The 25,765-nt window shown below is 36.5% G+C and overlaps 1 protein-coding gene across 4 annotated transcripts in view; it reads right to left on the bottom strand.

Moving 5' to 3' along the window:
- arnt2 (aryl-hydrocarbon receptor nuclear translocator 2) overlaps positions 1–25,765 on the bottom strand; it is an 84,676-nt gene that overhangs the window by 25,177 nt on the left and 33,734 nt on the right. For all 4 annotated transcript variants that reach the window (XM_082154386.1, XM_082154385.1, XM_082154388.1 and 1 more), the window contains 5 exons: positions 22,586–22,671; positions 18,702–18,778; positions 15,780–15,914; positions 15,397–15,471; positions 8,540–8,691 (listed from right to left, as the gene is read on the bottom strand). In XM_082154386.1, the coding sequence (XP_082010512.1) occupies positions 8,540–8,691; positions 15,397–15,471; positions 15,780–15,914; positions 18,702–18,778; positions 22,586–22,671 (525 nt within the window). The remainder of the gene's footprint in view (positions 1–8,539; positions 8,692–15,396; positions 15,472–15,779; positions 15,915–18,701; positions 18,779–22,585; positions 22,672–25,765) is intronic.

The raw sequence follows: 25,765 nt of genomic DNA, 5'->3' as shown, positions 1-25,765 counted from the left end.
ATAATACATCAGCACTTTATATCATAGTATCAAATGTTCTCTCAAAACAAAAAAAAGTTCACTGTGCAGCACCTCTGAATACTATCCATTCATCCAGCGCACTCGTCCAGCAGCTTTGACAGTGGCGTGCGTGATCTGTGAGTCTGTCTGGCGCCTGTAAGCAAATATCTAAACTTTTGTTTCAGAGTTACTAATGATTTGTCTGTTTTTTTCTGTGATGTTTTTTCTCAACGTCCTTTATATGGAGATGTCTCTAGACGGGTATCTAAGTCTTGTGGTGGTGTGGCATTACGGTTAAAGCTGTAAACACAAAGACTATAGATTCAAACCCCAGGTGAACCCCAATGATTCATCACTGTCCCATTGGGCAACCCTGCTTAGAAGACAAACATGGCTGGTCACTAAGGCCAAGCAATATAACAACAACAAAAATCTTCAATATGTTTCAGCCTTTTATATATAACAAAAGACTGAAAAAATATTGTGTGTGTGTGTGTAACTTTGGGGTCAGTAATACTTTAATTCAGCAAGGATGCATTAAATTAATTGAAAGTGACACAAAAGACAATTAATAACAATTAATGTTAATGTTAAGATTTCAAATAAATGCTGTTCTTTAGGACTTTCTATTCACCAAAGAATCCTGAAACAAATGTATCATGGTTTCCACAAAAATACTAAGCAGCACAACAACAACAAAATTCAACATTGAAAAAAGAAGAAGAAACGTATCATCATGTGCAGCAAATCAGCATATTAGAATGATTTCTGAAGGATCATGTGACACTGAAGACTGGTAGCCTGGGTTTCCCCATGCTGCCTTGCTCGCAGCGCGATTTTATTCACGCTGCTAGGCAGCCTGGACACCATGGACCAGATTTTCCCCTGAAAAGGGGAACCAATCACAGAACGGGGAGGGAGAAGCAAGACGATGACGACACCAAAGCAGTTTGTTTATATCTATGGATCCAACATGGCATCAGACTCGACGTTACCTTCTACCCTCATGTTTATCTTGCACAAACGGTAATATTCGCTAAACGCCATCGTGTACAAATAAATCTTTGACCCATCGTCTTTTTCCTCGTCGAATTTCTGTCGCTCTACATACGTCATCTGGTATAATTGAAGCGATTGACTATGAGCTACGTACAGGCGCATTTGATAGACATTCATAGCGCCCAATAAACGGCTCTGGGCATTCGTAAACCACGCCTCAAATACGAGAAAATGAACATGTGGTTCCCAGACCAAGTCTCAAATGAGACTTGGTCTGACGTTAGCCAGGCTAGAAGACTGGAGTAATGATGCTGAAAATTCAGCTTTGCATCACAGGAATAAATTACATTCTAAAATACTTTCAAATACAAAGCAGTCAATTTAAATTGTAATATTATTTCACAAAGTGACTGTATTTACTGTACTTTATTCAAATAAATTCAGCCTTGGTGAGAATAAGAGACTTCTTAATGAGACTTGTAATTCAATGATAATCTTGCCTTCTGCAGACACTCTGAAACCTAATTTGCAATTGCACAGAGACTGACATCATTTATGGCAAATGTCACTGGTTCTTTCATTTGTTCAAATATATAGAATGAGGAATGAGATTTGAGAACTGCCGCACAGGGGATTTTGCATAAATAACCTAAATTAGATGTCTGAAGACCTGAATATAGAGCACAAGTCATACGAGTTACTTTTATGGTGTTTTTGGAGCTTGACAGACGTGGTCATTATGAACGTTCATTGTGCAGAGAAGATTTTAGACAGAACAACAGCAGCATGCAGGTGTGGGATGACATGAGGGAAAGAAAATAATGCCTGAATTGCCTCTTTCTTAAACAACTCCTTTAAACACAGCACGTCAGTCTGTGACACCAAGAATTTGGCTCTATTCTTGCTGTTTACGTCTTATCTGCTTACCTACCACACCGTCTGTCTGAGGGGTGAGTGTTTATCGGTGTCTTTCCACCTTCTTCCTCTCTCCATGCCCTCTCTCACCCACAGCATTTCTGTCTATCTGCAGGCAGTTTGCACGTCTGGAGCCCTGAAGCTGCCGTCTCACCTTGGCACTGCTGTGCATGAATATTCATCTCACTGGTACCTGCTGCTCTTATTATTTACCCATAATCTCAAAGTCAATACGGAGAAAATGACACCTAATGTGAGGAAAACTTTGTTTATTTCTGCCCTTTTTTAAATAACTTTCATGCTGGGATTTCTTGGCCTGGACACTGCAAAAACGCACTCTCAATCATTATGTGTCTTGTTTTCCAGTAAAAATATCTCAATGTCTCCAAAATAAGATGAATTTACATTTACTAGATATTAAGAATTTATCTAGAATTAAGCTTATTCTTACCCTATTGTTTAATATTATTTTTCTCTTGTTTCTCTCACTGAATGTTTATCCTTTAAAAAAAAAAAAAAAAAAAAAAAAAAAAACAAAAAAAAAACACAATCTGCCATTAGTCAATCACAGTGGTCTGGAAACACTGCCTCCTGTCATAGGATTTTTCCCCTGAATTTCGCTGTTACTTGCTTCAGATTCACATCGGGCTATAAAATCTTACAAGCAGCTCAAAAGAGGCCTTCATCTGCTTTTATTGCGGTCTAAAAATGATTAAACACACCATTTTGCAATATTTGGGATTTTTTGTTATTATTGTAAAAATGATAATTTTTCATCCAATTTCATTTTAAGGAGGATCTGCCTTTCAGCTTTTTATTAAAAGAACTGCCTTTCTCACCCCCAGGGTGACTCATTCTAGCATTCTTCCACGTGTCATGGACTGGGGAGTCTGGGATAGCTGATGCCATGTGTGATGAATGTCTCCCATATATTCACACTCTCCCAAAAGTACAACACACAAACACAATTACTCAGGAGTTTGCAGGCACACAAACTGAAGTGCTGCATTCACACACACCTTATTCCACAAAGGATGTGGATTGCAGCACCCCAAAAGCTAAAAATGTGGATTGCTAACAAAAATAAATAAAGTAAAACACTGTTAACTTGATTTAAACAAATCTACATCATTATTACACTTTTTTTTTTTAAATCTATTTGAAAATATTTAATTTTATGTAATTCATTCCTTTGATGCAAAGCTGAATTTATAGCACCATTACTCCAGTCTTCAGTATTTATTTGAAATAGACATCATTTTGTAACATTATAAATGTCATTTCTGTCACTTTTGATCAATTTAATGCATCCTTGCTGGATGAAAGTATACATTTCTGTAAAAAATTATAATAAATCTCACTACTCTCAAAGGCATTGTAAACTGCAGAAAACATTGACATAAATCCTCATAAATATAAAAATTGGTATCAAAATACTTCAGCTACAGCATTCCCGAATTAATTTCAGCACAATGCTCTCCCAAATATAACTGATATACAAACTGATTTTTATAATATATACACAACCTAAAATTGTTGAAAAAGCAGGTTCTCTCATGGGTGACATATTTGTTTTCTGTGTTTAGTAGCATGGAAATAGAGAGCAGGATATGAACACTTATTCCACACAGCGAACCTAATAAGAGCTCAAACATTACGATGTGCAAAGACTCTTTCTTCTTTTTCCATTGTGTAAAGAGAATTACTGGCAAGGAAATTATGAAATGATGAGAAGGTTTATTGACCATGGAAGAGGGGGATGTCCATTTTGTAACAGTAGAATTCATTAGCAGTGTTGTGAAAGCTGTTGCAACCGCTGTTTTCCAAGCTATACCCATAAATGACTGCTCAAACTACCTAGAAATGGAGCAGTATTCATAATACATCATGACTTGGCTAATTACTGGGAAGCTATGCTATATGCTACAAGTTCAATAGTATTTTCTCACAGAGTTTTCCCTCAAACTGATTCTGGATCAGAAAGAGACACAAGCTCTGTTCCAAAACCTAGTGAGCCGTTTAAGCAGCGTTTAAATGCTACTGACGCAAAGGCATCAGCAAAAGGCAGGTAGCAACATTACACAGCCTTCATAATGAAGCAGAGAGAAATGCTAATTATAAATATCACTCATGTAGTACTGAAAAGTGTAAAGAGTTCCTTGTAATTAAAAAACAACTGCTTTATTCACTATTTAAGCTTTCAGAGTTTTTTTTTTTCATTGTTAGCTTAACAACAAAAGTAGCCTGGGAAAACCCAGACAACTTCCGGCAAATTTAGATTTGCTCTGCAAGTAAGTCTGGCAAAGAGCTCATTCAAGGCCATTTCCATGCCGTGGAAATCGCGGCACCAATCAGAAACGTTGAGGCGGGCTTTACACGATGACGATCGCTCTGATTGGTTTTAGGTCCAATTGCGCCCAGAGGCATTTGAGCGACGTCCACTCCGTTGGTGAAGCGTACCAACTTTTAAATGCAGCATTATTATATTCAAATTGCAAACACATGAGGACAGTCTCCATGAAAGACCCACTGGCAGATGAACATGCTACTACATTTCTCTCCGAAACGGTAGGAAATTAAATTAGATTTAATAGAGGATTTTAACTGTGACAAGATGATTGACAGGGCAGTTTACATGACAGGATGCACGCGACAGATTCGTCCGATAAAGATGATGAAGTAGTATGTCCAAAAGTTGCCTACTTTTTTGCTACACATTCAAAAGTAAATACATTTTCTTCACAAAAAGAGAACATACTTTTATGGCGTAGTGTAACATAGGCAAATTGGGACGCAGCATATGGCTTTACACGATGACGATCGCTCTGATTGGTTTTTGGAGTTTTAGGTCTATCCAATTGTGCCCAGAGGCATTTGAGCGACGTCCGTTGGTGACGCCCCTTTGGAAATGATTTGTCTATGGAGCTTTGCCAGACCATAACTCAGTTACTACTGAGAATGGTCTGGTTTTAACCAGGCTACAACAAAAGGAGTGAAATGAATCAAATCAAAGTGTGTTGCCAAATTAGTCACTTATGAGTAGGGATGGGTACCGAAACCCGGTTCCAATAAGGAACCGGTTCCGACGTAGACGGTAGTAACGAGACCGAATAAGAACGAAACTTTCGGTGCCTGACTTTTTTTACCGCCCCCTATAAAACATCTCGTGGCACAAATGTTCCAATAATAAAACATCTCCAGTTGACCAGCAGAGCATTCATTTCGTTCGTTTGTTAAATAAGAGACGATCTAGCACTGAAATGTGTTTTTTAAATCAAGTGATCAAAGTGCTCGTTGCCGCTGCGATCAGTGGCGCTGATACAGTGTTTTCTTTTTTGGCTCGCGCACACCGCAGTCTTCACTCGGACGCGCGCTTCAATACGTTGCGGAGACTCTTTCGTTCCGGTGAAATCACGAAATGCGTCTCCCTGCTTGATATACAACCACTGATGAGCATAATCGTTTATATATAAAAAAAAAAAATTATAAAAAAAAAACACTGTACGAATGCAGATTAGAACCCAAAACCTCTGACACGCTTGACTAAAGTTCAAGTTCAGCTGCCAGTGTCGTGGTGGACATGGAAGTCTAGTATTTTAATGCCAACTGCAAATCTTGCATATCAAGTATTATGTATATCAAGTATATTTATATGAGGCTATAGCCTACTGTGTGTGTTAAATATTTCTGCTCAGTGTCAGATATTTCTCTGTTTTAAAGTAAAAGTCATAATATGAGAAGACAAAATTTTGATCTTAACTTAAGTGTTTTAGGCTACATCAGTGGCCTATTAAATGGCGCAATTTTTCATTTAATCAGAAAATCTTTAAAGATTTAAGTTAATATTGTGTCCAGTTTGGACACACACACACACACACACACACACACACACACACACACACACACACACACACAAACACACACAAACACACACAAACACACACAAACACACACAAACACACACACACACACACAAACACACACACACACACACACACACACACACACACACACACACAAACACACACACACACACACACACACACACACACACACACACACACACACACACACACACACACACACACACACACACACACACATATTATTTTTTTTATAAAGTATGTGTGCTTTCGTTTTCTTAAGTACCGGTTCAAGAACCGTTTAAGCACCGGAACCGTTTAAAAAATACAGAGTAGGTACTGGTATCGGATAAAACCCAACCAATACCCAACCCTACTTATGAGGCTTAATTTCAAATGGAAAGTAGAACTTCAGCTTGAGCTTCAGGTGCCTTAAAATATCTGAACTTTTTCAGCTAGATGCGACTACCAGACTGGATGTGATGTATGCTAATCATATATGAGTGCAAAAACTGTTCTCCTCTAAAGCGTTAATCTTTACATTCTTTTAGTAAAACGGGTGGTTATAAAAGCAACTATGCTTTCAAAACTATTGGCGGTCATTGTTATTGTGGATATACTCATACTCGATCACTTTTCCAAGTGGAGGATAAAAGCTGCTTCACGACCAATTTGAAAGTTCAGTGCAACTGCCAAGAGAGGACAAAATGCAACAATCAGTCAATAGTGATGGAGGAAAGCAGCTTCAGAAGCCAGCTGACAACTACAGGTCAGGTTATGTTTTGTAACAGTGCATTGACAGGTTAGATTAGGCGAACTAAATGTTTCTATGTTTCTATTTTCAAAGTACATTTGGTGACTATATTCTCCTCGCTGGACCATGTCCTTAGGCCCCGTCCACACTACTGCGTTTTAGTTTAGAAACGGAGAATTAAAATGAATACGATCTCCGTCCACACCAGCATTTTAGCTGCGTATTAGAATTGATCTCCGTCCACATTAAAACGACTGAAACTCGGATCACGTGACCATTCACCAACACTGGGCATGCGTGTGCCGGTGTAAACACAACTTCATTGATAAAATTATCCCACCATGCGCTGGTTCTTCCCGGGTTAACCCAAAACCGACGCTCCATGTACGGTCGATACCGTCGCTGCACACGGGAATTGTCACAGATCGCTCGAATAATAGCTTGCCTCCGGCGCATGTAGACAGTTATAGCATTGTAAAATGCAGAATTTACTTGCACAACAGCTGCTAGCAAAGATATACGCCATGACTGATGACACCCAATCATAGAGCCGAGCGTGAGCCTCTACTACGTCATAGTTTCTAAAGTCCTCCGTTTTGACCCGTCCACACTAAAACGCCCTCCGGAGATTCAAAACGAGAAACGGGTCGGCAGCGTTTCTAAACTTCTCCGTTTTGGGTCTCCGTTTTTGCCGTTTTAGTGTGGACGGGAGGTGCAAACGTAGCAAAAGGTCTCCGTTTTTAAACGAAAACGCAGTAGTGTGGACGGGGCCCATCTTTTATAAGCCCATTCTAAAAGATAAAAATAAATAAATAAATAAAGATCCAAAGTAGCGCCTGAGGGCAAACTATACAAGCTGCTTTAAATGCATATCTACAAGTTCACAGAACTAATGTGGGCATAAATCAAGCCCATTCTGCCAACACCAGCTGAACAGGCAAATATTTCAAAAGTGTTAAACAGAAGGAGAATAAATGGTATTGATTTCAGACCTGATGCCAGAGGACCAAATGTCTCGAGGCAGGTCACATGGATGTGCCTGACTGGTGCTAATTACAGAAATTACCTAAAACCATCAGTCAGAAGAAAAAGAGCACCTGTTTGGAATTAGTGATGCACCAAAACCATTTTAGCTACATTTTAGCTAAACATTGAAATCAAAATTGATGTTTTCATTTAGCTGAACTGAAACCAAAAATAAAGTTTATTTAATAATCAGTAAATTAATCAAATGTAATAATTAACACTAAAAATATGTACACAGACATTTAAATTATTTAATTATATAATTAGGTTTCTACTCAAATTTGTTGTTGAAATATGAACATTTAAATGGTGGCTGTAATAAAAACTTTCAAGACAGATTTATTCAAACTTACATTAAATAATGAAGACAACAGTTTAAGTAAAAATATAATGAAAATGTAATATAGTGCATATATTTAGAAAAATGCTCCTCTCTGGAGATTTTTTCTCTAGCATACTATCGAGCTGTGGACAATGAATGACTTTCCTGTGGTAAATGTGACATTATATTGCTGACAAACACTTTTATTGAAGTCTTTCTGCAGCTAAAACGCTGCTGTAGCAATTACATGAGACATGATACATTTCAGTACGATTACTGGATGGTAGGCACACTACAAATAATGTTTAGTGATGTTTTGTTCATGCATCAACGGAAAACAGCACCGGTTCATCAAAATGAAGATCCATTAAAACAAGATATCGATACTGTCAACCCAGCCCTGGCTTCCACACAGCTTTAGTTTATCCACATTGTGTGTACATAATAGACGCTGACAGAGTCCAAACGCCCCATAGGAGAAAAGCTAATTGACCATATCGGTCAATTATTTCATTTTCAGCCAAATATTTATAGTTGGCAAAATTTTAGGGTATCAATATTTGGAAAAACATTATCAGTCTGGATTTTAGTTGTTCCAAACAAAGTATGACAAATCTATTGCAACAGCTTTTAAAGGGATGACAAAAAGTTTGGACATACTTGACATTGGTGTTGGTGCAGATGATGTACTCGATCTCATCTGAATAAGGGTTCTGGAAGGTGAAACTGCTGGTTCTGATGAGCATCCACTCTCGGTTCTTCATCCGGAACCGGTACATGACTGAGAGAACCTGCCCTTTCAGCTTGACCACCTAAACGCAACAGAAGAACACGGGAGGACAGGGAACATCAATTCACATCACATGCACTTACATTTTTTTTATTTAAATGTGTAAGACTGTAGAATGATCAAATTGCATCAATAAGCTCATATTTTACCTGACTGACTTTAATCCTTTAGACATATAATGATGTTGACATTCACAATCGTTTACGTTAAGAGAGAGAACATTATGTGAATAAATGACTTGCGGCTTGAGTGCACCTATGTGTGCATTGCTCCGCTCACATTTTTGTATCTGTATATATTTACTGCTCCTTATTAATTTCAAATGCAATTTCTGAATGTCATTAACATATAAAATACGTATTATTTTATCACTAAGTATTGTTCGTATTTTAATGGAAAATTACTTTTACTGTTAGTTATGTGAGACAAAATATAGAAATCAACCTAAGCAGGATAAACTGAAATTCACAGCATTTAAACGACTTCTGCTCACAAATTAAAGGATGCTATTGGATTACTGAAGGCAAAAGACATAATATGCAACTACGCATTTAATTTTGCTTACGACCATAATTTGATACGGTCTGCCTAAAGAACTAATGGTGCAAGGAAATTATGGACTGCATTTAAATTAAGCAGGGTTATTATCATTAACCAAAACTATTTAAAACATTTCTGTTAATTGAGGTAACGCTGAAATAAAATAAAAAAATATATAAATATTAGTTAAAAAACTTAAAGTAAATGAAAATTAGAAATGTTGCCTTAGCAATAAACAAATAAGTTTACGCACTACAATTTTCACCTGGAAATAAATAAAAGCTGTAACTGATATTTAAAATAATAATAATAATAATACAATTACAGTAATAAAATGACAAAAGCACAAAATGAAATTATTTATTTTTTTACTAAAATAAACATGAAAACTAAAAATATAAAAAATAAAAGCTAATTCAAAATATGAATGAAACTATAATAAAACTAAAATAACACTGGTACAGAGTTAGTTACAAAGCCTAGTGTGGACTTTATGAACTTACGAATAGCTGGTGCAACCATATACCTGGATCTTTATTTCCATGCTCAACATAAGGAATAAGCTAAATCTAACCAATCGGTTCCTAAAGCAAATACCAAATGTATTACTAAGATACCCAACCAGAAACCAAAATTAAGACTAGTCAAGTGCAAAATGTGAAGACAAATTGGCTTTAGGAATTAAGAACATAAAAATTGTACATGCTTTATGCAAGAATTATAATTAATAATTAAATACAGAAGACAAACAAACCCCTCTACAGACATCATCAACGACTAACGTTTACCATCATTGGTTTATCTAGGATGCATAAAGGGGGTTTTCCCTTTCAGAACTCCATGAGGCAACACATGAGGAGGAGTATTCCTCACATTACGGATGCAAAAACATTTGTATGAGGAACAAGACTGGCTCATCTCGAGCAAATGTCGGCCTCTGGACTGCATCCACATGCTCGCCACACAGTCACCTCTATTGTCACTTAAAGCAATGTTTGCCCATCCAAGTACAGAGATTGTTTTAAATAAAAAGCTGTGCCCAGAGAAAACAACTTTCCACTCAACAGAGCATGAAAGACAACGAGAAAGATCTTCAAAGTTCAAAAACCTTATAAAGTATCTGGCGAAAATGGCTCTCTTAAACAAACAGCACAGCTGGCAACACTTCAAGTGAGTAAAAAAAAATACAGTGAGTTAAAAGAAAATAAAGAGAAACTTGACTTTTTTAGATGTATATCCTGCTTTGAGAGAGGAGAGGATATGGAATATTATTCTTGGCGACAAGAGGCCACTTTCCCTTTAGCCTTGAGAAATCTCAGGAGGGAGGGAAAGACACAAAAAAAAAATTCAGATCCTCTGAAACAGAACCCAGAGTTCATAGTGTCAACGCCAAACCAAACCTGAGGTCACATGACTCACACGCACCTCTTAACAGAAGCACCTTGCGCTGTTTGGACATTTCTGTTTTTTTATTTACTCTCTCTTAAAAATAAAGGTTCTCTATTGGCATCAATGGGTCTAAAGAACCTTTAATGTTCATGGAACCTTTACATTCCACAAAAGGTTCTTTATAGTGTAAAAAGGTTCTTCAGATTATTAAAATGTCTTTCACTCTAAGGAAAAAAAAGGTTCTTTAAGAAAAAGGTTCTTTGCAAAACCAAAAATAGTTCTTCTATTGCATTGCAACAAAAACCTATTTTTTATTATAAGAGTGTATGAAGTCACTGAAGGGCAATTTTTACAAGACATATTAGTAGTAAGTACTGAGAAGTGTACGTAGTAAACAGTAAGCACACGTATAACATAGAAAAAGATCCTGGTGATTGCTTTTAGACATCACAGAATGTAAAAAGCCTTACTGAGCGTGTTCTCAAAGCTTTACAGTTTCCATGCTACATAGAGTTTAATATATTGGGAAACATCAATGTAAATCATGTCATGTAAAAGTACAACTATGGAAATTAGAGCCAATACTGATAATCATTTACATTTTGAAGCCAATAACTGATAAATTGGTTAATTATAGATATAAATCTACATTCTTTGAAAACTGATAACAAAAAATATGTTCAGCTTATAATAATGTGAAGTGAAAAACAGCTTTTAGTTTTAAAACCGATGCAACAACAGAAAACAATTGAAGCATTTAGCAAATGTATGCCTACAATGAACCACTGGATTAAATAAATTATACATGCCTATGTACAACAAACAGTTAGTGTTAGAACTAAAAATAAAACAATTAAAAATAAATGTCATTAAATGAAATAAAACTGAAGTAAAACAAAATAGCTGAAAAAATGTAACTTCAAAAACTTAAATTAAAAGAAGTGTTACTTTGGCAACTAAGTTAAGTAAGTTGAAGTACTAATATTACTAGAACTAGAACTAAAAAATATTGGGGGGGAAATGACAAAAGCACATAACAAAACACTAAAACTGAAATTAAAATATAAAAAAGTTTTATTATAAATTAATTATAATGATGAAATATTAATTTTAAAAGTTATTAAACTATGAACACTAAAATAGCATATAAATAATACAAAAATAACACAGATAAAAATAATAAAAAGCAACAAAATACCTGGGTGCAAAGGGGGAAAAAGAAACCTTACAGGCTCCGAGTAAACATTTTATTTCATTTGTGTTTAAAAATAGGTAGGCCAATTAGAATTAATGTGATGTCCCATGACCATTTTCCTATAATTAAATATTAAATGCATCAGCTTATTATTTTACTAAAGTCACATGACCGCAGATATACTGTGCCTCCCTAGCTGTGATTTACCCATTTGCAATTGATTGGATTGTGAACATTTACCAGAGTGAAGATGGGAGGTTGAAGGTGGGACGCTGAAAAATAGGGATTTGTGGTTTCCACCAAATAGGGAAAACTTTTTAATATCAAAGTGTTATTAAATCAGATTAGATTAAAATTATAAAACCAGGAATGTGTATTAAAAGGTCAATTTAAAGCTTAAGTTGACTTCAGGGAAGCCAGGGAATTCTGGATTGTGATATATCAGGGCAGGATCTTAGATTTATATATCTCTATGGATTGCATTCTTCATTCTTTTATGAAAAATGGTCTCTTCATCGTCACGTGGTAAAGAATCTGTCAAGTAAGAATCCAGTAGTCCTCAAAATCAAATGATTTTGAGCCACCCAGTGAATGTATATTGTTCTAGCCTCTGACATCTGCCGGGACTTAATATCGAAACTACAGGCCAAGAATAACACAATCTCCCGCCTTTCACCGTCTCGCTACGCATAAATTGTCGGCTTTTGTTCCACTTGGCTTCAAAAGTACAAGATAAGACACAGATAAGACTCAGAAACAGGTGTCTATGTGAGCGTTTGCTTTTGCACGACAACGTATATGTGTGGTCTCGAGTTTCGAAGGAGTCTAGTTATCTGAAGGCTTTTCTGGATATCAGCCAAAGGGGTCTTTATCAGCCGTCAACAGACCTACGCAGAGAAACAGGCCAGAGTACTTTGACAAATCTCTTTGTGGCGTACCTGACCACTCAACCTTGGCCTTCTGGGAAAAGTGAGGCGGAGGATTTGAGGGTCTTTTAAGAAGCGGAGCACGTAACATAGAGGGCACAATCATCTAGGGAGTAAAGCCCACCTTCAAGTGCCCACAATATCATCCCCTGGGGTGGAATACCAACACATACACACACGGTTGGCATAAATGTGTGTGGAGGATGTGAAGAGAATACTGATGATAGCTGACAGGAAGTTTGAGGCAAAGAAAAAAGGGCTGAAAAGACTGAAAGCTAGGGGAATTAAGAGCAGGATAAAAGAAAGATAGTGAGTTTTTGTAAAAGACCAAAGATAAAAAGGAAGGATGAAGAAAAGAGTAGGAAAAAATGCGACCTGACAGGAAGAGTAAGAGGCGAAGCCAAAAAGACCTGTTTGGAGCACCAGCTTGTGGTTTAATTGGCAAAGTGATACAACAAGAGAAAGACAAAATCCAACAGATGAAATGGTGAAAACCGTGGAAGCGACCACTCGACCACCCTTTGCCATACTCCACAGGTACTCGGCGGACTCTGAGAAACTCTCAGCGGTGGCCAATCAACACCTATTTATCTGACTCCAAGGAGAGTCGCAGCTACAGGTACTGAATGACTAACCAAACAGAACTTGAGTTCACTTCCTAGTGCTGACTGGAGAGGGGAAGCTAAGGATTGTGGGATGTGTTGAGAAGAATTTGTTTTTATTGGCAAGCAAAGTTCACACAATGTCACCCCAGAGCTCAGAGGTTGCCGTTTCATAGCTTTGGAGACAATCAAGTTCTCAGTTATGTAGCCTTGTCTTAGATGTTTCTCCTGAAATTAGGAGAATTCTTACTAACTGCAATTCTTGACATGAAACAAATCACATGAAAAACACCACAAAGGTCGACTTTTTGCGTTGCTCCCAGATACCCGAAATAATCTCAATAAGCGCACACTATTTTCAATGCAACTGACTTAAATGAGTTCAGCACTCAGCACCGCATTTTTCTAATGCTAAGTGTATTTTAAATATTTATTTTTAAAGAGCCTATCTCAAGATGGATGGAGCGGTCTGTTGCATTCATTTGCACTCTTTCTATCTTGTGCTTTTTCTAAAGGGAATACGCATTGGGGCCAGATTCTTCAGAAAATCTTAAGAAAGAAGATTTAACACAACATAAGGTATCATTAATTAACATTAACAAACAGCTGTTCATTGTTAGTTAATGTCAGCTCAGGTCCATTACATAATATAAACAAATACAACTTTTAATTTTAATAATGTATTCGTAATTATTGAAATTAACATTAACTATGATTAATAAAATACTTTAGAAGTATTTTTCATTGTTAGTTCATGCTAGGGCAGCACAATTAAATTGCAATGAAACCGCACGTGATTTGGCAAAGGCTGTGATTATTTTATGCGCAGCTTGTCAGTGCAGCACGGCTGATCGGTAGTAAATGCTGCTCCATCTGAACACCAGAGGGCGCTCTCACGCAGACACGTAAAATATGCCCCGCACAGAAGTGTGATAATGCACATCATTCCAGGAAATCCCTATCGGGCATCACACTATTGCTATAGCTGAATAAACAGAAGACTGAAACGCTTTAATTAAACATGCCTTATAAACACCCACGACTGCCTTATTCTGTGAAAGAAGCCACATCCTCTCACAGAAGGATGCTCAACTGTCGTTACGAAGTGAGTTTGGAGTAAAAGTATGTTATTAAATGTTGTCTTCTGTTGGACAAAGAGGTTCATAAATGCTTCTCATGTTGGGAAAGATGTTTGACGCGTGTTGCTTTTTCAAATGCACGTTATAAGTGACTCAAACTCACAGTGCTTTCAGATGGAGCAGTGTTTACAGAGCCGTACATCAATGACAAGCTGCACATAAAAAAATAAAATCGCAGCCTTTGTGATTTCAAAATGGCGATAAGCCAAATAGGTTTAAGTGAGATTACATGTAATTTGCGATTAATTGTGCAGCTCTAGTTCATGCTAACTAATATAACAAATGAAATCTTATTGTAAAGTGTTACCAAAATAAGATAAGGTAAATTCCTTAAAATACCAAAAAGATCAATTCTAAGTATAAATGTTTCTAAATGCAATTCTGGAAAGATTCTTCAGTTCTTAAAGGTGCTCTACGTAATTTTTTACTGTACTTAAGCACAAAAAAAAACAATAATGTGTTTATGTAATATGTAAAATGAAACATGCTAAGTTCACATACTCATTTCTCTGAGAAACAATGGTACAGCCAGTTATTTTACTTTGAAATGTGTTAAGACATTAAGAAATTCCTTAAGATACATTCTGAGAAGTTCATAAGAATATTCCCAAGTACAAGTCTTGACAAGTTCTCAAAGAAAACAAGACTTTTAATCTTAAGAATGTTTTGCTGATTCAATGTCAAAGTCACCCCATGTGACTCCATTATCTTACATACATCTCATCTGTGTCTAAGAGAAACAGTGAGAGAACAGTGGTTCTTTCCAATAGTTGATAGTCATGATGCTGACTGTCAAACCTCCGTGTGTGTGTGTGTGTGTGTGTGTGTGTGTGTGTGTGTGTGTGTGTGTGTGTGTGTGTGTGTGTGTGTGTGTGTGTGTGCGTGCGTGCGTGTCCAGATCACCATTGGCTGTTTGGTGTGGTCTGGATGACGTACCTGCTGAAAGCTCTCTCGCAGGTGGCTCTGGTCCTCTGGGTGGCAGAACTCTAGAATGTCTTTCCCAAGAAGATCCTGTGTAAACACAATAAAAAAAATAAAAAAAATCACAGCCATTAGAATGCTTGATTTATATGAGCTCTTAGTACTTGTTTAACATAAGGAACAGACAGCATCAGGGTTATAATGAATAATAACTGGAACATATTGACTATTTCAAGCAGTGATAAGCCTCCATTGCTCTCTATTATTCAGAAAATGAATCTGTGATTATGGTCATATGAATCAAAAATAAACAAATAGGACATAAATACTGTCAAAACACTGCCTTAATAATTTGTAGCTGTGCAATAATATAATGCTGTACATTTAATCAAAATGACCTGAGGCTGGTAGCCAATCACATTGATGCAACGAGGGTCCACAAACGTGATAATGCCATCCGAGTTGTGACGGGAAAGGAATTCCGTTGGCACAGAGAGTCCGTTCATATCCATGGAAACTGGAGAGCTGGTCACCTGAGGGACAAGATGAAGGGAGCTTTACACAACAGATGGTCAGGATGATCAAACATACAGATGCATGTTTTGTAACACCACACTATTGTGAGATTGTGAAAGACTTAGTTGTCTATACAGATGAAGGTGTGGGAAAGTATTTATTGAAAAGAAAAATCACATTTAAATAAACCATTCTAGATATATATACATAAAAAAAAAAAAAAATGAATTAGACACATTTCGAAACATTAAAGGTGCACTATGCAGGATTTTCAGTTACGGTTTAAAATATTTTAGTTACTGTTTGTGTGTGTGTGTGTGTGTGTGTGTGTGTGTATAAAAAAACAGTCTGTAGACAAACACCATCACACACTTCTAATGGATCATAAATAATGATTAAGAGCCTTTATTTTTTATATGAGTCTACACTTTATTTTGGAGAAAATAAAGGAAAAATCTTTTAAGTACTCAAAAGTTGCTGATATTTATTAAAGCAAGCAATACTTTTCCGCAGTGACACTTGAGTATAACAAATGAGTTTGTTATATGAGAGCTGACGAGGTACTTTTTTATAATGACAGATGAATTAAGTTCCCAGAAATATCATGTGCCAAGAAACGTTTTGATAAACGACAGAATCAACATATCCTAATATTTCTTCTGTGCAAAGTATTACTTAAATTTTTAAATCCCAGACTCATAACTCATCAAGATAAATTATATTCACAAACAAGTTGAAATCAAAGATAAATGCACCTTAGATCATTGGGCTCTCTTATTGGAATGGACTACTTGCACAACTACTTCCGCGTTCTAGTTAGTACATATCAGGAGTTTCCGGTTCGAGCGTTCAGCGCACCTACATACATGAGAATGCAGATTATCACTGTGTTTTATGGCTGCCAATTGATTAAAACAATGAAAAATTATCTCTGTATTAATTACCTCGAGCCTGATGAAATGTTCCTATAAATATATTTTCCAACTGTGCATTCTGAATAATAAATAGGCTAAATATATTTATCCACTAAGCTGTAGCAGTCCTATATGCTCGTCTTCTCATTTACAGTTTTTTTTCTCTTTCTGACATTTCATACCTGTTGGGTTTACAATTTTTAAATGATATTGACTATTAAAAGGATTTTTTCCAGTCTTTTAAAATAGTTGAATGAATGAATTCTCACGAGGTGCCTGTAACGATGTTAAATAGGCTAGGCTATTTAAAGCCACAATATGTAACTTTTTTGCTTTAAAAATAGCAAAAATCACTATATCTATGTTATATATTTTTTTTAGTTGTGTACTTACATTATCCCGACTGTTTCCAACAACTTTCAAACCAGGAGAAATTTGTAATTTAATTCGAGAAACGTCCCGTTTCTTTATTTCCGTTTTGTCGCCGTCAATGGTGTCATATCCGCGTTGTCCCTGGTTTCCGCTCGTACTGCCATGGCAACCAGAGCTATGAACCAGAGCCCTCTGATAGTAACCAAAGCGACTGACGGTAGTTCGCAATGTCTATTTGCACGCTGTTGTTGTTTCGTTCAAACATTATGGACCATGGAAAGCAGACTTTGGATACAAAAGGAGAACTAAAACGAGAATCAATATCAGCGCGGTGTTTTCGAGATGCCTAGAGCTCCCATAGACAGTATATAAACGAGAGCTCCACGTCCGAGACTTCGACCGCTTCTACATGTACTTTATTAAACAGGTGAGCACATTTACATAAAACTAATCAATGTTATATAGCTCAACATGATGAAATGTTAGAATATGATCTGTATGTTATTCTAATGTTGATCTAGCTTACTGCTAGTCTCATACAGACAAACTAACACATACATTTCAACACATTCAAATGCAGTTTAGTGTGATAGTGTAATGTTAGACCAAGTGAAACAACACTGCGTTACCTCACAAGTTTAATTTGTCTAATAAACTGACCTGTGACTGTGAGTAGTAACGTTAATTCTGCACTCGCGTGTAAGGTCAGTTCGGTAGAATGAAATATCCATATTCCTTATATGATAGCTGATAGCTGTCTCTTAGCAATCCCGAACTGCTTCATATCACAGTCATGATAAAAGCATCGATGTATTCAGTCATCCATAAACATTATTAGATCCATAGATTAGATCGGTCGGCTTGACGTTGACGACAAGATCCATAATTCTTAGCAAATGTTGCGTCATCAAACTACGCCTTTGTTATTGTAAATAGGTTAGCGACCCCTAGTGGCGAAAAATTCCATACTGTACGTTTAATCAATAACGTACACAGCGTAGAGGAGAATGACAGTCAACTACTTTGAATATAATAGCATTTTGGGCATAAACATGTAAATGGTGACAGTGAAAAATGACACAGAATGATTAAAATATTTAATCCAAATACATAAATGTTCGTGGTTCGTACTGATGTTATTCATCTGTTCTCATACACGTCGCGGTCACTAGTTTAGACGAACACTGACACCCTGTGGTGAAATAATGACGTATTTTTAACACCCGCTGCTTTCTCAGATCAGCTCGGGTTGGATTAAAACTTCATGTTTCCGATAAGTTTGGAAAATTCTGCACACAGTAAACATCAGAATATACCTTCTCATGTCAATAATAATTGCCAAATTTTTTAATCTTATAGCGGACACTCATTTTAGGTGGTGTTTGTTCAACTCATTGACCAGTTTTCATCCAATCCATTTGTTAGAGTTTTGTGGAGGCTTTCTAATATGTTGCTATGCGGCTGATGGGGTGTTCTAGTTTGTTGATAATACCATGCATTTAAGGTTGGCATACACACCTGCAGTCTTCCAATCGCAACCAAGCAGTATTTGCTGGTTTGACCTGCTTCCGTATCTTCATCCGGAATAGTCATGCCTGAAAAAGACACGTACACAAGAACAGTCATTTTTCCGAAAACTGGCTCTAGCGTTGTCCTGATGACTAAACTGTTTTTTCGCACTTCCTTTTTCCAAAGAGACGGACTCTTGCAAAACCACACAAGGACCTGTTTGGGAATCTTTGGGCAAAATGTGTTTTCGATCCCACTTACAACATCTGCTTGACAGTTTTGCCAATGTCTCCCTGAGTCATCAGGAGTTTTTTTTATGCGTAATGATTTACTTAATTCGTCCAAAACCAGTAGCAAGGCGGTTGTTTTTGGACGTTGCCATACCGTGTTTATCTGTAGTAAACGCTACACGAAGTCACGGCAGATGGAGATCAGGGCGGAGGATCGATTTCTGGCCTGGAGTTTTGTTTAAGCAAAAACAAAGTGTTTAATCTCTTTTTAATTACATTAACGATTTCTCGTTGACACACTTCCTTCCTTGCTTTGACCTCATTACGGTTGATGGCTAAAAAGCTTTTCAGGATACAAGGGTCTTGTATGGGGTCTACGTGAATGACTCGAAGATAAAGATCAAATATGAGAGAGTCAGAAAGAACAAAAGAAGTAAAATACCTATAAATACTTTCACAATTTATAAGCTGGCAATAAAAAGCTGTAAAAGTTTGTACCTTTATTTCCAAAAGAATTGTTTTTAATGTTGTTCACACTAAATGCTATTTTTAGCTTTTATCATCAAAAGAGCTTTATACAAAAAAATCGGCTCAACCAATCATGTGAGTGAGGGGCGGGACTATTGGTTTGTCCAGCCAATAGAGTGCAATAGATTGCAGAAGTAAAAAAAAAAAAAAAAAAAATTCTCTATAAAGGATTTGATTTTGAACAATGAACCTTTTAAGACAGACCTACTGTGAGCTACGAGGCTGTTAATTGATGTTACATGCTTTTGTTGAAGCCATTAGCCCACATTATTTTAACATTTTTTAAATGACAGTGTTAAACAGGAGAATCCCTGGTGAAAAACGACATTGATTCTGCCCTGAAATCTCCACCAATCAGAAAAGCTTGTAATGTTATGATTCACCTCATAACTGGTTGATTTGGTTTATAACTCTTTCACAAAGACACAACATAAAAAAATCCCTATAGGAAAAATGAATGGGAAAAAATACTTCTAAAACCAAGGATGCTGAAGAAGTGGCCAGGCACTGCTGCACTCGATGGCAGATAGATTTCTCAAGGTTATTAGGTTTTAAACCAGTAAGTTGTGATTTTGATCAATTAATTTTAAAGAATCACTTTATAAGACTTCATGAGACTGTATGTTTGTTTTTATGCGCATCCAGCAAAGGCAACCTGTAAAAATTTACAGAATAATACATATATAGTATGGGAAATTGATAGTCTCATTGCCATTATTTCATGGTCTGTTCCCACATTTATACTGCAAACTGTCACCTTGAGTAAAACACAACTCAATTCATCAGAGGCGCATGGCAGTGCAAGGAGCACTAGTTTGCAAAACAAATGACCCTGTAATACAAATAAACAGGAAATATCACTGTTTACTCTGCATAAATGACATTCAGGGGGAAAAAAACTTCTCTACAAACAGGCTGCATACTACAGACAGATGCACCGATGTTTTGAATTAATTTACTGCCTTTAATTGGCAAAAACTGACATTATACAAGCAGACAGGATTAATTTGGTCGCATATAATAATAAAGTAATAAAGAGAACATAATGTGTTTTGCGAATGATATGAAACTGATCAACAATCCATCAGGAACATCTGGTGTGGCCAGAGCGCTTAATGCACTGATTAACATTCAGTGTGATCTAAATGATAAGTCTTTGCTTAGATCACCACATTCCAATATGACACAATACTGGCTGACAATCAAGTGTTGCAGGTTATTTTTATCCTTACTTTTTGCCGTTATGCAACAAACAGGATGTCGAGCATGTGTGATTAATTTTTATGACACACACATATGGCAAATTTGTAGGAGATGTGCTCGGAGGATACCTGGAGAACCTCCAGATAACATATTTTAGGCAAAAAGTTCACGTTTGGGCTTTTGAGTTTAGGGTTGCTCAATTCTCTGCTCTTTCTCTGTCTATTTTTTCCTTTCACACAGCACACATGCTGTTGTACTAATAGGGATTGCAGGCTGGGGGGGATCGTGAGTGCCGGTGTCATATGGGAGTCATCCAAAACTCCAGACAGTTCTGAGGACCGGAGGATTGTAACAGAATTTAACACCAAATTCCAGAGTTCTAATAGGTCAAGGAGTTCAGACACATGTTCAGTGTCTGCCACGAGGATTCAGATTGTGAGTTCCACAATACATCTGCTCATGATTCTGATATTGATTAAGTCATATTTAACATAAAATTTACATGATTCAATTAATCTTTTTTGGAACCAGTTCATTTATCGGGAACACAACCATAAGGTTGCATTTGTTCAAATGAATTAACTATATTAGTTAACATGAACTAACAAAGAAAAATACTTTTAGCTGATGTTCATTTCAACATCTACTAATACATTTTTAGGTCCCACTTCTCACTATTTACTATTCACTAGTCAACTATTAACTATGACTTTTGCCTCAAACTCCTAATTACTGTTTATTAATAGTTAGTAATGGAGTTGTTAAGTTTAGGTATTGGGTAGGATTAAGGGATGTAGAATCTGGTCATGCAGAATAATACATTAATATGTGCTTTATAAGTACTAATAATCAGCCAATATCCTAGTAATATGCATGCTAACAAGCAACTAGTTAATAGTGAGAACTGAACCCTAAACTAAAGTGTTACCCATTTTTTTAATTAAAAACTGTATCTGTTAATATTATTTAATGGACCTGAACTAACATAAAGTAACATTTAAAAGCACAGTATGTAATTTTCGCCACTAGAGGTCGTATATTAAAAACAGAGTGATGTGCTAGATGCTATAACTACTACTTATGCATTTTTTCATGAGACTCACGCTGCGTCCGAAGTCACATACTGTCTGAGTAGGTACTACATTTGAATTTGAATTTATTTCATGACCGTTAAAAAAGTACGCTCTATATAGTATAAATATGGGTAGTATGAATGAAATTCAGACGTACTACATCCGCCATGTCACGTGACCTACCAAAATAATTTGTGTTGCTTTACTTCCATTAATAAATCCCCTTCTGTGGCCTCATGGGATAGTAAATGGTCCATCAAATGCGCACTTCACAATCTTGCCGGAAGCAGTAAGTCATCCGAGGACTTTTCGCCAACTGTTTTTCAAATACTATGTATTTTGGACATGCTACTCTTTTGGCATACTGTTTTTCACAAACTATATAGTAGGGAAGTATTCGATTTTGGATGCAGCAACACTGTGTTGCCTTGGTTTCTATGGCAGTAAAAGCGGAAACAGAGGATCAAGTGGACATGATGGCATTGACAGTCGATGCATTGAGGTGGGACGTTACACTGGTTAAATCCAGAGAAATTTGCAATTTTAACCATTGTATTGGATTGAATGTATTGCTCATTGTTAGTTAATGCATTACCTAATATTAAGTAACAGGATCTTGTCGTCAAGTGTTATTAGAAAAATTCAATAGAATAAAAAAAATATTTAAAAATAAGTACACTAGCATATAGATTAGCATCAATCAATTGATTTCATAGGTTCTTTTAGCTAGTTACTCCATAACACTGTTACACTTCTGAGTATTTGTTTGGGTCTCTCAGATTTGTTTGTATATTTGTTAGTTTCTCTCTGATTCAGTGGCTTTGAACTGAAAGAGATGTGAGCGTGTTTGTGTACATACCAGCTGGTGGCCAGGCCTTGATGTAGCCAGTACAGTGCACAACAGAGTACTGAGCCTCCCCCTCCTTAGATGGGCCAAGACCATTTCTGCGAAACAAAGAGAGACACAAAGAGAGACACAAAGAGAAATGAAACAAACAAAACATGTCTGGTACTCGTGTTTGTTAAATTAAAGTTGGCATTCGGGTCATATTAGGATAACGGTCTGCAGGATCTGATTTGGAAAGCCGGCACGAACCTCAGCAAAAATGTTCCCTTTAGCGTTTCACATCAAAATGTAACACAGAAGCACAACAACATGGCTATCTGCAAACAGCAAGATTATTTCAGTTTTGCTTATCCAAAGTTGGTATTTTAATACCATCTTCAAATCACATCGTTCAAATCGTTGAAAAGTTTGGAGTCTGTAAGATTTTTTAAAATGTTTTTGAAAAGTCTCTTTTGCTCACAATGGTAGCATTTATTTGATCACAAATACAGTAAAAACAGTAATATCATGAAAAATTATTACAATTTCAAATAACTGTTTTCTATTTTAATGTTAATTATTTTAAAATGTAATTTATTTGTGATAATTTTTTTCAGGATTCTCTGATGAATAGAAAGTTCAAAAGAACAACAATGAATAGTAGTACTGGGGCATTGAATTTTATGCATTTTATAATTTTAAATGTATTTTCTTTTTCTAAATGTTTTTTCATACATTTATAAAGGGTTTTAGAAATACAGAGGTACCAAAATGTATGGCAAAATTAAGTAACTTATTAAATTAATTCACAATGTGTGCAAATTTATTTTAATCTAACGCCTAATATGATGAAAACAGCTTTGTTAATCCCGTCACATTGACAGTTACGAATTACATTACACGATTCACGTAAATTATACAGTATATTATCAATTCAAAATGGTGATATTAGACAAAAGTTTATTAGGTTGCATCCTTGATTATTTCTGTTGATCATTTAAAATTTCTAGCGTAAAACGTCTGTCAAATATTCCATTTTTAGTTTAGCATCTTATCTCACACTTTTATGAACTGAAGCATCACGCAGGAATTTGCGCTCAGAAGCTTTTTGTCAAACATTTTGACATTGACGAGCGCTATCTGACTGCTGAGGCAGCTCAAGTGAGAAGGGTAGATAACTTGGCGTTGTGCAATATCCTTGCAGCACTAAAGAAGAGTTAATACCGGCCATTTATTTCTAGAAGTCTTACTATATACTTCTCAGAAAAATACAGAGGTCTGGACCTTAATGGTGGGTATATACATGCAATTCACCTGAGCAATCTCCTGAGGAACCAAAATAACATTTCCAGAAATATTCACTCTGCGCTTCTGAACTTAGGAGATATTAAAAAAGTAAGGGGAAACCAAATTTTCACAATATCCATAAACCCGGAGTGAGACATTTTTTTACTCAATCTATTAATACAAAAGAACTGTGTGTGCCTTTCTCATAATATCCTTCATGAGCTCTGTGCACAATCCCATCCCCCTGTCAAATCAGCCAAGATTAGTCTTAGTTATTCCATTTAATTTGCTAGAATTAATTTATTTCTGTTTAATTAGCTCAACTAGCAGTGCATGGTGCTAGCTATGCCATGGCATTTACCTTGAATTAATTATTTAATTCTTGTTTATGAGCTCAACAGGTTGAGCATTGCGCAAGCAACACCAGATTGTGGGTTTGATTCCCAGGGTAAACATAATGATAAAGTGTATTCTTTGAATGCACAATCCAAGCGAGTTTGGATAAAGCATCTGCAAAATGGGTGAATTGAAATATTCACTATTTCTTTTATTTAAGATTTATTATCCAACATCAGCTCTGCTCTACTTGGCACTTCTCACCTCTGTGTGTTTTGTGAACTGTTCGACAGCCCTTATTCATTTTTGCATAAAAGCTTGACACACGTATGCCATTTATCATTTAGACATCTGATATGTACTTTTTTCACACATGCTCCTGGAAGAGGTGATTCCTGCATTCCAGAGCTGTTATGGCCCGCAAAACACACAGCGCTGTAAGTTTGATGCAGACAAACAACATGCCTGCTGTGGAGTGGAGGGCAGTGGGTTCAACATCAGGGGTCAAAGGGCGAATTTCCGGAGGAATGAATAGGAACATTGGCGTTACATTCTCAGGAACAAATTCTAGGAAATTTCTTGAAGAAACAAAACTCCCAGAAATCGTTCCTAAGAATGTAATGCCAACTGTCCTAGTTGACAAACTGACGCCGAAAAAGTGCCGCAAGACAAATTCTGATTCCCAGATAAGAATTTCCATAATTTGGCCTGTTTACACCAGGTCACTTAAGGCATTTTTACTGATCGGATAGATATCTGATTTGTTAAAACGGTTCCATTTACACTTGGACAAATTAATATGTCTCTCTGCAAAACGAATATAAATCCGATTCAATTCCTGCACTAAATTTACGTTCACGCCAACGAAAGCAACAGATATGCGCTTCATTCTATTTATCATCAGCTAATTTCAAGATCAAAGAACACAATAGGAGAGAGAGCGGCATCAGCACTGGTAAGATAATTTAGTCTCACTACGTTTAATGAAGACGATTGTGTGTTGAGTGTCTGCAACTTAATTTCAGTTTCATTTGCGCCTTGGTTTACTTAAGAGATCCTCAGCTACTCATCTGCAGCGATGCGTGTTGCAGTAGCGCTGTCATATCTGACTATAACATGTCATATACACCTTGCATTTCACAAGTGTCCAGTTTCTTCTGGAATGCGTCTCAGACCACTTCCTGAAGTGGTTTGAGTGATCGGATTTAAATCAAAAGTGTCTCAAAAGTGTTTCGGAGGGCATTTACACTTGGTATTTTCACGATCGGACAGCTATCCGATCAGAGGAAACGCATGAAGTGACCAGGTGTTTCTTTCATGACCTTGGGTATTTTGAATTGTATGTTGTCATCCATGTATTGTATAATTATATATGGTCTCTGGTAATGTCTTTGTTTTACCTGCCTGGGACTATGGATGTAAATTAGCAATGTTGTTATAATCCAGCATGTTAACATTTTGTATTTTATACCGATGTTCATTAACATGCATTGTCCCTAATAAAACAAATAAGAGTAAGGTGAAACATAACAATTGAATTAGTAATACTAAGTACAACTGCATGAGTTCAATTTTGAATAAGAGGATGTT

This window comes from Leuciscus leuciscus, assembly GCF_965113295.1.
Source record: "Leuciscus leuciscus genome assembly, chromosome: 2".
NCBI lineage: Eukaryota > Metazoa > Chordata > Actinopteri > Cypriniformes > Leuciscidae > Leuciscus > Leuciscus leuciscus.
This window is presented reverse-complemented; position numbering and strand designations above follow the sequence as displayed.